This window comes from Hemicordylus capensis, chromosome 1 (assembly GCF_027244095.1).
Source record: "Hemicordylus capensis ecotype Gifberg chromosome 1, rHemCap1.1.pri, whole genome shotgun sequence".
NCBI classification, from domain to species: Eukaryota; Metazoa; Chordata; class Lepidosauria; order Squamata; family Cordylidae; genus Hemicordylus; species Hemicordylus capensis.
This window is the reverse complement of record NC_069657.1, coordinates 114,088,633-114,103,171: the sequence shown is the minus strand read 5'-3', so window position 1 is coordinate 114,103,171 and position 14,539 is coordinate 114,088,633. Positions and strand designations below refer to the sequence as shown.

General features: G+C 41.6%; 1 protein-coding gene across 15 annotated transcripts in view; it reads right to left on the bottom strand.

Moving 5' to 3' along the window:
* The window catches only part of PPFIBP2 (PPFIA binding protein 2), a 168,552-nt gene that overhangs the window by 70,947 nt on the left and 83,066 nt on the right, over nucleotides 1-14,539 (bottom strand). For all 15 annotated transcript variants that reach the window (XR_008308610.1, XM_053256170.1, XM_053256150.1 and 12 more), the window contains one exon: nucleotides 6,512-6,625. Coding sequence is in view for 14 of the 15 variants with exons in the window: in XM_053256170.1 (XP_053112145.1) it covers nucleotides 6,512-6,625 (114 nt within the window). In the remaining variant the exon portion in view is untranslated. The remainder of the gene's footprint in view (nucleotides 1-6,511; nucleotides 6,626-14,539) is intronic.

The window sequence follows — 14,539 nt, the reverse complement described above, 5'->3', positions numbered from 1 at the left end:
AAATAAAAGATCACCAAGTTCAGCAGCACACTCAGAGGGCAACAGGATCCCTGCCATCATTATCACAGGATAATTCCTCTACGAAGTAAGTATGCATCTCTGCCTAACAGTTTGAAGAGGATGAGTGAATGTGTATTATGCTCCAACAAACGATAGGCAAGTGCCTGCTCTGCTGCTATTAGTAGTAGTAGTTCTTTTATTTATTTTTTATTTTTACATTTATATCCCGCTCTTCCTCCAAGGAGCCCATAGCGGTGTACTACATACTTGAGTTTCTCCTCACAACAACCCTGTGAAGTAGGCTAGGCTGAGAGAGAAGTGACTGGCCCAGAGTCACCCAGCTAGTATCATGGCTGAATGGGGATTTGAACTCGGGTCTCCCCGGTCCTAGTCCAGCACTCTAACCACTACACCACGCTGGCTGGTGGTTCTTTTATTGCAGCCATAGGCCAAACAGAGTCTGCTGCTATTGAGAAAGGCATATGGGCAAGGTCTGAAGGCTGCTTCATAATGGTACTTTCCCCCTATGCGCTATTTCTCTCATATGAGGCCTGAAATATGATTTTTTCCTCCCACCATAAACACACAAATTGGAAAGTAGCTCTTGGGGAAGCAGAAGGTAAAGAAAGAAAAAGGCAAGGGACCCAGCTGGTGACACCTGGCAAGCTGCCATTTCCCCCCAAATACCCTTTAAATTTAGCCACACCAACTGTTCCATGACTACACTGGGATAGAAGGGTCTATAATAGGAAGGACATTCATAAAGCCTATAATAGGAAGTATATTAGTAAAGCCAAAGTGAAGCGCAGACAACTAAATTAAGACAGCACTGTGGAAAACATAAGAACATGTAATTATGCTTTGTTTTCTTTTTTCTTTCAATAAAAATTTATTATTATTTTTAAAGGGAAAACATAAGAACAGCCCTGCTGGATCAGACCAAAGGCCTACCTAGTCCAGCATCTTGTTTCCCACCAGATGCCTCTGAGCAGCCCACAGGCAAGTGGTGACGGCATGCCCTCACTCCTGTTGCTGCTCCCCTGCAACTGGTCTTTAGTGGCATCTTGCCATAGCCACCAAATGTGTAGCCATTGATAGACTGGTCCTCCATGAATTGGTCAGCCTCTTTTAAAGGCATCCAAGCTAGTGGCCATCATCACATCCTGTGGCAAATAATTTCATAGATTATTTATGCTATGTGTGAAAAAATACTTCCTTTTGTCATGCCTAAATGTCCTGACCATCAGTTCCATGGGATGACTCCTGGTTCTTGTGTTGTGTGAGAGAGAAAGATTTCTCCCTGTCCACTCTCTATACTCCATGCATAATTTTATACACATCTATCATGTCTCCACGTAGTCACCTCTGTTCCAGATTATAAAGCCCCAGGTGCTGTAGCCTTGCCTCATTAGGAAGGTGCTCAAGGCTCCTGATCATCTTGTGTTACCAGCCATGCTTATTTTGTCTGGCTCCCAGGAGCCTCCCTGTTGGCTTGCATCTCCAGGCTTGGAGATTGCACTTTGTATATGCTCAGGAGCTGCTCCACAACATGACTTCTCAGTTTATGGTACACATGGGGACAAATCATTTAGTTGGTAGTGGGTTAGTCACCCCTGGATTTGGCTTCAAACAAAGCAAACTGGAACAAGGATAAGATGCACCCCCTCTCCCCAGATGGGAGTCCCAGCTAAGTAGACTCCAGGAGTATACTGAGTTAACTTTCAAGGTCACCCTATACTATGAGTGAAACACCTCATTCCCCTCTCCTTTCACAGGAGATAACACACTTAACAAGCCGATTATGCCAGCAGGAAGGAAGGCAGATAAGGTGGTGAAATAATGATCTTCGCATTACAGTCAGTGACTAGGCCCAGAGGTGTATCCATTGAAACTATTTATAGGATTGTTAGAAAGCCCACCCAGGTGCACCTGCATACTCTGTCTTGCACACAAAAAGTGATTCCCACATTGTCACATCCAGGAAGAACCATCAGTAACAATTAATTCTATGCAGGTCTACCTGGATAATTCTAGACAGCAAAAGTATGACAGTAGGAATGTACCCCCACATATCCCAAGGCACATTTTGGGATATAACTATCCCCAGTTACATGACCCAGTGTGCTCCCTTGTGCTTTACACTTGGGACTCCATCGAATGCTCTCTACAATCTTCGTGCTCCCCTGTGCCTCTCACTCGGGACTCCAACCCACGCTACAAGTGATCCCTTGTGCCTCTCACTTGGGACTCCATCAGATGCTTCAACAAACCATCTTCGTGCTTCTTCGTATACTCCACCGTGTGCTATACTTGGGACGCCATCCAGCCACCTTCGCACTCCCTTGTATGCCATACTTGAGACCCCACTGAGCATTCCATATGTGCTCCTGCAATCTACAAAGAGCTTGATATCACTACCTGGATCGGTCCTTGTGCCAATCTATCCAGCTTGCCTCACACCTATAGGAAGCTGGACCCACGGAGAAGCCATTCTCGTGGACATCCCTCCTTACACTAATCCCTGCACCCCTCCTGCTTCCCGTCATTCCGAGGAGTGAGATTACGCAGCCCAGAAATATTCTTGTCCAGATCAGGTGAATAATATGAGTCTTGGCCACTCCTTGGGCCCGAAACGATCTCTGTTCCCCTTTCGTAAATCCAACCCCATCTCTCTCTCTCTCAAAATCTCTCTCTCTTGCCCGCCTGGGAAACTTACACAATTAGACCTTAAGCTAAAATGCCTCATTGCAGCTGGTTTATTTAGAAACATACTTTATTGCTATTTAAGTTAGAAATGCCTCATAGTTAATTTGCTTAGTAACGTGATTTTATTGCTTTAACCACACAATTCTCTTCCTGTACCCCCACTCTCTCAAATAAAGTCATCTTTTTAATTTTGAATCTATATCCTTGTCTCAAATCCAGTCATTCTTCCAGATGTTTGCACAAATTAAAACTGGTGGAGCTGACCCCTTTAACAGCTAATTCCCTACACAGCTCAAACATTGGGAATGCCAATCAACCACCCCTGGGCACTTAACACTTGGTTGCCCTCTTCCACACCTTTTCCAGTTCTATAATGTCCTTCTTAAGATATGGTGACCAGAACTGTACACAGTACTCCAAATGTGGCTACACCATCAATTTTTATAATGGCATTATAATATTAGCATTTTTATTTCCAACCCCCTTCCTAATGATCCTTGGCATGGAGGCCTTTGTTCACCCTTAATATCATCATCAAACAATCAAGTCTGATTGGCTATGTGGTGTCAAAGTAATTGCCTTCACTATGCAATTTCTGATTGGCTAGGGTCATGTGGTAAATGGTACTGAAAATGGTAGTGGTAGTGAAAAATGGTACTGAAGTAGCAACAGCAGATCAGGTGGAGAAGGGCCATAGACATGTGAAATTGTGAGGAGCTCCAAAAGGATCTCTCCAAACTGGGGGAGAGGGTGACAAAGTGGCAAATGAGGTTCAGTGTTGGCAAGTGTAAAGTGATGCACATTGGGACAAAAAACCCCAACTTCAAGTATACGCTGATGGGATCTGAGCTGTCGGAGACTGACCTGGAGAGGGATCCTGGGGTCGTGGTGGACAGCTCGTTGAAAGTGTCGACTCAATGTGCGACAGCTGTGAAAAAGGCCAATTCCATGCTAGGGATCATTAGGAAGGGGATTGGAAATAAAATGGCTAATATTGTATTGCCCTTATACAAAACTATGGTGCGACCACACTTGGAGTACTGTGTACAATTCTGCCACATCTAAAAAAGGACATTGTAGAACTGGAAAAGGTGCAGAAGAGGGCAAACAAGATGATCAGGGGTCTAGAGCACCTTTCTTATGAGGCAAGACTACAACACCTGGGGCGTTTTAGTTTAGAAAAAAGATGACTGCGGGGAGACATGATAGAGGTCTATAAAATCATGCATGGTGTGGAGAAAGTGGATAGAGAGAAATTCTTCTCCCTCTCACATAACACTAGAACCAGGGGTCATCCCATGAAATTGATTGCTGGGAAATCTAGGACCAACAAACAGAAGTACTTTTTCACACAACGCATAATCCACTTGTGGAACTCTCTGCCACAAGATGTGGTGACAGCCAACAACCTGGATGGCTTTAAGAAGGGTTTGGATAACTTGATGGAGGAGAGGTCTATCAATGGCTACTAGTCGGAGGGCTGTGGGCCACCTCCAGCCTCAAAGGCAGGATGCCTCTGAGTACCAGTTGCAGGAGAGTAACAGCAGGAGAAAGGGCATGCCTTCAACTCCTTCCAGTGGCATCTGGTGGGCCACTGTGTGAAACAGGATACTGGACTAGATGGGCCTTGGGCCTAATCCAGCAGGGCTGTTCTTATGTTAAAAGAACAAATCGGTTAAGCGGTTCACAAGTTAGCTCACTCATGCCTCCAAAGTTTCCATCACAAACTATGCCCTTGAGGTGCCCCTATGTGTCCCTATAACTGTACCTGATTTGGTTCATATTGGTCTAGGTGTTACTAAGTTGATAGGGGTGGGGGGAGACATGGACACACATACAGAATGTCAGGTGATCTCATAAGCCTACTGGAAAGTAGACTAAAAAAAAGATAAAATAGGGAATGAAGAAGTGAGAGAAATGTTGGGTATAAAAATGGCAAGGGGTAAATCTGTATTGGTTTAGATATATGACAAAGCATGATAATGGTCTAGAATAAAAGGGAATTAAAACCCCCCACCAATATTGGAAAATACATGATTGAGGGGAAGACTAAGCCCTTCCCCCAAAAAAGAGGTACTGATATCATAAAGACAAACTTCATGAACTGTGGAACAAGTCCACAAGGTATTCAGAACTAAAACCAGCAGAAAGCTGATCTAAAGTTTACATGTAACTATTTATTTACACTGATAAATGCACACTGTTAGCAGTGTAAACTGACAAAAGTGCCAACATGTATTATCAACATCTTAAAGGCTGTGTGGTAAATGTCTTTTCTTTTATCTAGGCTGTCTGTTGAGATTCAGTAAAGCTCAAGGCAAAACAGTCCCGCATGTACTGTGGGCATGAGCACACCCCATAGTTCTGGTATCTACAAAAACAAGCCTGATAATTCATCTTTTGTACTTGTGACTCAAGCAAATACTTTGCCATTGGCATACTTAAATCTATATAATTGACCCAGATCAATTATTAAATTGCTGCTGCCACATTTCTAAGAGCTGTGTGAATCAGTCCTAAATTGCACACTTCTGGAATTTCCCAACAAAAATGCCAATTAAAAATCTACTACAAACCACATGTAAAAATAATAGCACGAGACACAGTCAGCCATATATACAATTATATAGGAATACCTCATAGCCTTGATAATGGCGTAGTGTTTTCAAAGTATTCAAAGTGATCTGCATGCATTATCTCACTGTAATCCTTACAACTGCATAAAATAGGTCTTTATCATTATTCCTACATTGCTAATGGGAGTCTGAGAGAGAGTGGCTTGCCTAAGGCCATCTAGTTAATCCATAGCAGTGAAAAAAGCATGCACTTAAGAAGAGTGTCTTGGGACTTATCCCAAATTCTGGAATTTTTGCCCTCATTACACTTTCCATGCAACGAACAATGCAGCTCAGTACTTTCTCTAGTGCGTGGCATGCATCAGGCATCTTAGATTGGACACAGGTTACAGAAAAAGGTGGGTCTCTGAAGTTTCACAGCATGCTGACCACATATTTTCTGTAACATCTGAAGGGGAAACTCTGTGCATGCAAATACAAAAACAAATGCCAGGGACCAACAACAGTTGCAGCTTCATCACAGCAAGGTGATAGAGGAATCCTTGCATCAGATCATAGGTACATTAAGTTCCAGATGCACCTAAAGAACTCCAAGCTTAGAGGCATGAAGAAGCACATCTTCAGAATGTGTGTCATATGTACTAACCATTGCTACAGTTTGACTCAGCAGTCTCGGTTTCAAAATGGATTCTGCTTTGTATGCTGCTCCCCAAGGGCAGGGATGGGTTGGGTCTACTGTCCAACCAGCAAGTGGCTATAAGGAAACCTGTTTACACAGGTGTACAATTAAAAGGAATAAACAGCAAAGAAAGCTATTGAAATGGCTAGCTTTCCAAATTTGAGAGTCAAGTATTTTAAGCGCAATTTATTTTCAATTTCAAACCAAACACTGTGGAAACCGCTTCTAAGCCACCAATGTTATTCAGTCAGCCTCCACATCTAACCAGTCTAACAGGTTTTTAGTCAGATCCAGTCCTCCTGTTGACTTTTCTTTGTCAGACTATAATGAATAATACATACAATGGTGTCATTTTACGTTCCTACTGGTTACAGGCTTATACAACTAAATATATACCACCACCAATGAACCAGCAAAGCCCAGCTTATGAACATTATAAGCTGGAGAGATATTTAAATGCAACCTATTTGCTCAAGGGACTATAGAATCAGTTGTGTACACAGAGTTTGCTTGTTAATAAAGTGCTTCCATAAAAATTCAATACTTCTACCTGTTGGAGCATTTCTTCAGTAGCATTTAGTTTCAGCTGGTGTCCCTCAAGACAAACTTCTAGGTCTCTGATTTTTTCTCCTTGGGCCTCCACCTGGTCTGTGAGAACACTCACCTGTAATTGGGGAAAAATATTAACACCACAATCAAATAACAATTAACAAAAATAAATATTTTATACTTTTGAAATATCAGTAAGTTGACGTTTCTCTCTCCTCCCTCCCTCTTCCACCCATCCTCAAATCTGTATTCCAAAGTTCCCTTGGTTGGTAGCAAGCAATAATCATGATATATCCTCATATCACCAGTGAAGTAGATGAGTATGAGAAATAAAAACTGCCCCATAAGGTCACCCAGTGAGTTTCATGGCTAGGTGGGGATTGAATCCATGTCTCCTCAGATCCAAGGCCATACTCTGAACTGCACTAAAGGTAAAGTTGTGCCATCGAGTCAGTGTCAACTCCTGGCGACCACAGAGACATGTGGTTGTCTTTGGTAGAATACAGGAGGGGTTTACCATTGCCATCTCCTGCGCAGTATGAGATGATGCCTTTCAACATCTTCCTGTATCGCTGCTGCCCAATATAGGTGCTTCCCACAGTCTGGGAAACAAACCAGCTGGAATTCAAACCAGCAACCTCTCACTCCCTAGGCAAGTTTTTCTCCACTCTGCCATTCTTTTCCCGCACACTCTATTATTTACATGCACCTAGTCATCAGAAGCCTTTAAATATTTGACACTTTTTAAAAGAACATTGTTTCTTACCTTTAAAAGTCATTATATTATATTTTGAAGAGATGAAACATTTCAAAATTTAAAAAGGTAAAGGCAGAGACACCTTGAGGCTAGAAAAAGGAATACTGAGATCCATGCACTAGTATTTACAGTAAATAATCCTTTGAAGGGGGGGGAACCCCTGTAGAAAGCGGGCTCTGAGCATGCACTGTTCTTTCAGTTTCTGCCAAGACCTCTCTCATTAAAAAGGGGAAAACACAAAGAAAGAGCTCTTCAGTAAGCCAACCAATTGCCTGACTTCTTACAAGAAGAGGAGAACAGTTTACCTATCGATAAAGCTTTTTATAACTATTAAAAAACGTAATACGCAAAAGACATGTTTTAACACTGACAGTGCACAGCTTTTCACCGGTTCAAAGCGTTGCAAGCTAAAACATGAAAGAAAGGTTCAGGCAACACACTGCTGTGAAAGAAGGAATTAGCAAAAACTCTCAGGGAGCTAGAAGTATGGTATCACCCCCCATTACCACTACAAAGCACAACATGAAATACAAAGCAATGAACAGCAGTCTTACCTATTAGAAGTCGGGGGGGGGGGGGAACAATAGCTAACATAGCGGGAAAACACACCAGCCTTACACCTTCTGGAAAATTGGACTGTCAAATAATTAAGTATGGTAGGAAAACCCACGAACCAGATCTTCCAGATTTCTTTTATCTGATTAAATCTGAGTTCTGGAATAACTTGACTGAAGAACTTCAAAGATTTGCTAAGTTTGCATGTCCCCTCCTTTCCTTTCTGAAAAGTCTACCATTAATAAAAACTGAAAAAGAAATATAGCAGAGTTATGCGTCAGAGACACACCTTTTGTACTATGGTAAAAGGATATAATTGTAGTCTTTTCCAAGTAATCTAGATTTAGGGAGAAAAGAGTTGGCTACAAAGCAGAGCAAGTCCAGTCACATCTAAGAAGAGGATTCTAAATAACCACTCACCTAGTCACCTGTGGAGAGTAAGAATCATGTTTGGTGATTGAGAAACCTTTTGTCAACTGAAAGGGTTGTGTTTTTCCCCCATTCAATCACGTGCCACAAATAACCATACTGGCTGGCAGGCAGTCAACAAATTCTTTTATAGGCTAGCGATATCTATGGCTTTATTTGAATGGCAAATCTCAAACGCCTTAACACCACCACTAGAAGTGGGACCACAGGAGAGTGACATTATTTATACAGTGCTGTTCAGTACACAAGGCTGAACAGAACTTCCTACAGATTTACAGAATCCTTTGGCTGAAATTTCTGGAGTAACTGGTATTGTAATATGTCCAAGACTGAACTTCTCATTTTTTTCTCCCAAGTTTTAATCTCAAGAACTTTCCTTACCCATTGACACCATCCACCCAGTTCAAAAGGTGCATGTCTCCCCCCACCCCCATACTTAGTTGGTCACCAAATCATGTGCTATCCCTCTTACAGTATTGCAATAATATAGCTCTCTCTTCTGCCCATTCAGCAAAAACTCATCTGGATACCAAAGTGAACAAAAATAAATAATACCACTTAAAAGACCAAAATATTAAGATTTTGATATTCAACAGAAAATATAGAAACAACATTACCAACACAATGCACAGTTTCCAGAATTCATGTAGCTGTATGCCCTTTCGAATCTGACAAAATAACCTAAACAACTCTGTATGCATCTTATGTATTTCTTAACACAGTTTGTATAATTTTGCGTAATGTTTTGACATAACATGGTAGATAAAATGAGTGAAGCAATTCCTCTTACTAGACAATTTTTTCCCCAGACTCTTAGTAAAGAATTAGATCATGTAGGAAACTAGGAAACCAAACGACAGCTTGAAAGATAGTAATACCTTCAAGTGAAGATAATACCATCACCTCCACATCACTTTCATCATAGAACATGCTGCAAAAAGTAACCACAAGGAAGTTCTTATCAAAACAGCATGCCATATTTGATCTCATCTTTTTTTCATAGTTATAGTTTAGTGGATCATGGTAATGCTGTGGACACAGTGTATCTTTATTTCAGCAGAGCATTTGACAAATCTCCCACAATATCCTTGTAGGCAAGTTGGTAAAATGCAGTCTAGAGATTATGCTACTATTAGATAGATTCACAGCTGGTTGAAAAACTGTACCTAAAGAGTAATGGCACCATATCCTGGAAGGAGATATCAAGTGGAGTGCCACAGGGTACCTATGGAGTGGAGTGTTCCGGACCCTATGCTGTTCAACATTTTAATGAGTTGGAGAAGGGAATAGAGGGGACGTTTATCAAATATGCTGATGATATGAAGCTGGTGGAGGGGGCATAGCTAACACCATACAAGTCAGACTTACGATTCAGTTTCATCTGGACAAGTTTGAATATTGAGCCAACACCAACAAGATGAAGCTCGACAGAGACAAATGTAAAGTCATGCATTTGAGCAGGACTAGACCCAAAGGGTGAGCATTACAAGGAAGCAGATCAAAATTACAAGGAAGGCTAGGCATTAGAAGGAATTTCCTAACTGTTAAGAATTGTGCAACAGTGGAACAGTCTGCCTCATGCAGTGGTAGACTCCCCTTCACGGGAGGTTTTCAAACAAAGCCTGGAAATTCATCTGCCAGTGATGCTGTAGCAGCTTCCTGCACGGAGTAGGAGCTTTCCCAGACAGCAGGCTTTACTGCAAGTTCGAGTTTGCCCCAAAAACCCAACACAAAAATGAAATTTCTTTACCATGGGCATAAATTGGGTCGAGCTCTAACATGCAATGAAAAAATCCAAATCGTATCTGGAGTGCTCCACAATCCCTCACATGGCCTTCGACACGAATCCAGCCAATGTGCAAATGCATACCCTCCATTCCAAGCTAAAAGCCTCATCTGGAAATGCTCCAGGAAGTTGGATTAGAAGACTTTCAAGGTCCCTTCCAACTCCAACATTCTACGAAATACTGGGCTCTTTAGCTGATGCAGCACAGTTGTGGTTCTCACACAGTCCATAATTCTACAACTAGACACATTTGTGCAGTGTAAAAAAAGGGTGTGCAGTGCAAATTAGGTTTTTGTGCATGTGCAGTTGGGCCTATGGGGCTTAACAAGGAAGTAGGTTGTTTATGAAGAAAGAGGAGAGAAAGAAAAAGGGAAAACACAGAAAATATGCATATCTCCTTTCAGTTTTCATAACTTTTCTCCCTTTTTTTGCAAGCAACCACCAAATTCCTTGCTGTCTCTCTTATTCCCCCATGTCTCTCTTTATTTTTCTATTCACTTTAATTTCCCCTTACATCTTTCTGTGGGAAAATTATGGAGTAAGGGGATGCTTGTTGCTGGGTTTGGTCTGCTTGAACAGTAGGAAGCAAAGCTCAGAATTGACCATCATATGAATCTTGGCCATCTTTCATATCTAACTGCTTACATCACATTTGCATTTTCTCTCAGAATGGCTAACCGTTTTCCCTCCTTTCACAGCACGCAATACAGTATCTGCTTTTTCAGTCATATGAAAGAAAACTGGCCCAGTTCAGATGTAACAGGAGCCAGGACTAAATCCTTGCTTTGTGTGCCACCTCCAAGTCACCCCTTTACTAGGCAAGAGTTGGAAGAATTCCACTTTTGATTCTTAATACTTTTGATTTTGCTTAGGAACAAGCTAGGATTGCTCGTTATGTACAAACCCAGTGATTCTAATCAGAATTAAGAATAAATCTGGATTTAAAACCAGGGATTTAATTCTGGACTAGATCCTGCTTTTGTAACTGTGGCTAGAATAAGCCAAGATTACTCTGTTTGGACATAACAAGAGACCCTCGATTGTTTTTAAAGATAATCAGAATTCTTTCCATTCTGGCAGGCAGGGAAGGTTGGGTGGCTAGGAAGCATGTGCTTCTGAGGTGCAAGAACAACAAAGCCAGAATTTAATCCTGGCTCTTGTTACAACTGCACTGGCCCCTGTGTGGAAGACATGGATGTCATTTGAAGATGTAAATTCTACTTTCCAAGAATCATCTGGCATTCAAACAATTTCTTTGTGTACAAGTAATAACTCTCAAAGAGTAGTGGCATACTACTTACTTAACACATATGGATTTCATTATGTTTATGTTTGAAATAAATAAATGTTTGTATAAGCAATAATAAAGTTTTACTAACACAGCCTCATTCATTCTGCATTATTCAGACCACATGAACCATGGTAAGGAACATATCAGGTGAGACAAATGCACTTAAGAAAGTGATATTACACCTCTGCACAATCCAAAGTCCTGGTCATTATCTGTAAAATCCTAAACTGCTTGAGACCCTCAACCTTGCAATCACTTTCAGAGGCCCTCCTGCAAGCTCCCCCCACTCCCACACATCTTCTGAAGTTAGGTGCATGGTGAGTGGAATGAGGTGTCCCCTTCAAGGTAGCATGTTATGAGATGAATGCCCTCCCCAGAGAAGTTTCTTTTGAATGTGACGTATTTCCAGTGCCAGATGAAAAACTCACTTTCCTGCATGTCTTCTAATGTTATTTTAGTTGACGTTCTATCTGAGCCTTAACCAAGAAAACAAAGCATCCTAACTGATCCCTAACCAGATGACCAAGTGTCTTCATGCTGGAGAAAAGGGAACTTCTGTGTGGTGGCTGCTGAGGACAGCATATGTCCATGTTCTGGCCAGATGTGACAGTTTCATTATTATCTGGGACATGGTAAATGGTCACGTCCCACTTTTTCTGTAAGAGCCTGCTGCCCTTTGCTTTTGGCCGATGTTTAACAGAAAGGAAGTAGGAGCAGAACAAAATGGATTCTGAATTTTGTTGTGCTAATCAGTGTTTCCTCTAAACTGTGCACATGTGCATGCACAAACATTTTTTTTTAATGTCTACTCAGTTAATTTTAGATCCCGCTCAGGTTGAACCAGGAAGGCCCCACTCTGAATGTACATGCAAACACACTGCCACCCAGTTTGTGAGAATTACTCCTGCACCACAAAATAACCATGTACTTTCCCTTCACTCATTGGTAGTTGATGTGCAGGAGAGTTTGTGTGCATTTCTGGGTTGTTGTTTTTTTAAAAACACATCTAACTAGCACTGAATACATGTGATAAGCCTAACAGGACAAATCAACATAGGGATTGTTGAGGGCCGCTTGTGGTGGTTGAACAGAAAGACATTTTGTCCTACAGGTTTTATGGCTCCTTCAGGACTTCCACATTCATATTCCAGGTCCATTTTGGAAAGTATATAAATGTGCACCATCTTGGATGTACAAAAGTGTATTTTAAGGGGATTTTTTTTGCTATTTGAAGAGGGATATGTGCTAGCTGGGATATGGTCAGAATGTCTGATTGGTTGTCATGGGGTGCGTGTGTGTGTGAGGGGAAGATTGCTCAAGTGACATAAAAAGGGAGTAGACACATTATTTCTTGAGAATTCCACTTATGTATCCTCCCCACCTGGTACCAGGAGAGCTCTAGTGCTATCTAGGCCTCCTGGGAATGGGATGGGGAAGCAATTAACAATGCACTAGGGCAGGGTTTCTTAACCCTGGGCCCACAGATGTTGTTGGACTACAACTCCCAGAATCCCCAGACATGGCCTTTGTGGCTGGGGATTCTGGGAGTTGTAGTCCAACAACACAATCGGGGGGTGGGGGCAAGGTTACGAAACACTGCACTAGAGCAGGACTAGGCAGGACTAGGCCGTGATTCACTGGTGGACTTCTGATCAATTTGCGATGGACTACCTAGTGCCTGTTCTGCTGGGATACTTGCAGGAAATACAGCATGAGGAAGGCTTGATCCAGCAAAATGCTTCTTAAGCAATAGTGTGCACTCAGGATCCCTGAATATTGACTAGGCCTTAACTGTTAGGAGATCCTGAATACACATTTTCCTTTTTAAAAATTACAACAGTTGGTGGATCCTGGTAATTATATTTTTTTCTTGTTGTTTGGATTTGTTAAAAGGTGCATCTAAATAATATATCTTAGTATGAAGGAATAACAATTCAAGTTACACATATCACTGAAATAGTTTTTCTTCAAGGCACCATTTACAAAATATTGCCCACATAATGTTTATATATTTTGTTTATAAAACCCTTAAAAATGTGAAACAAAGTTAAATATTTCTCTCAAGTTAAACAATTCTTTGTATTCATGTTATATGGTACATTGCTAGCAACAGAGCTTGATGTTATTCTGCATGAAATGTATCTAAACAATTTCAACTAGATCTGAACTGTGTCTGAACTGACTGCTGAATCACTTTATTAAGACAAGTTAATGTCTCAATCTGAGAATTACAATGAATGCAGTGAACCTGAACCACAACTGAATCCAAATGTTTAAGAGTTCAGTTCCTGGCTAATTATATTTTCTTGCGCCAGCATTCCCTAAGCCTTTTATACCTCAAGACACAGGTGTTTTTTGTTTTGTTTTTCTGAATTAAAATTAGAGACATACTTCATTCTTCTATTTATCGATATAATACACTAAGGTCGTACATGGCAAGCCCCGCCCACACAGTGCTTTACCAATCAGAGGTAGCAGAACAGAAACACCGTGGTAATTGGGCAGTGGGGATTCCATATGTAGATAGGGAAGAGGAACGAACAGGGAGGGGGCAAGTGGTGGTGGAGCGGGGGTGAGCGAACAGGAGGAGGCGTCTGAGAGTGGATTGTTGACACTGAGCAATAAAACAGGGGCTGTGGCGAGGGGCAAGGAGAGCAACAAAGTCCTAGCACACAGATGCTCTGTGTGGGTTCAGTTGTGTCTGTCTGTCTGTCTGTCTATCTGTCTCAATAGAATATAAAAAGTATTTATTTATTTTATTGTTAAATTTGTATACCGCCTTTCATTAAAACAACCCCAAGGCAGTTTTGATCAGATCCCAAAAGAACATCTGCAAGATAACCCAGTTAACGTTGACTCCCAGTTCCTGCCCTCCTTGCCCAACCGGTGAGGACTCATACAGTAGGTGAGTGTGTGCTTTATGAGAAATGATGAGGCATCTGTGTCTGCCAGGGGCCAATTAAATGCAGTGCAGGCTGCATTATGGAATCAAGAGTGCATTCCTTCATCTCCCCTTGGAACAATGCCATTGCTTATTTATTTGTGGGAGTGGAAGGAATGAAGACATTGTTTCCACAAGGAAATATGCCATTTATCCAACCTGGTGGTTTAACTTTTCAAGATATACTCCAGCCCCTCACATAGGACACTCGCATGCCTCTGTATACAGTCTGTGACTCACTATCCCATACGGATGTTACTTCTGTGTTGG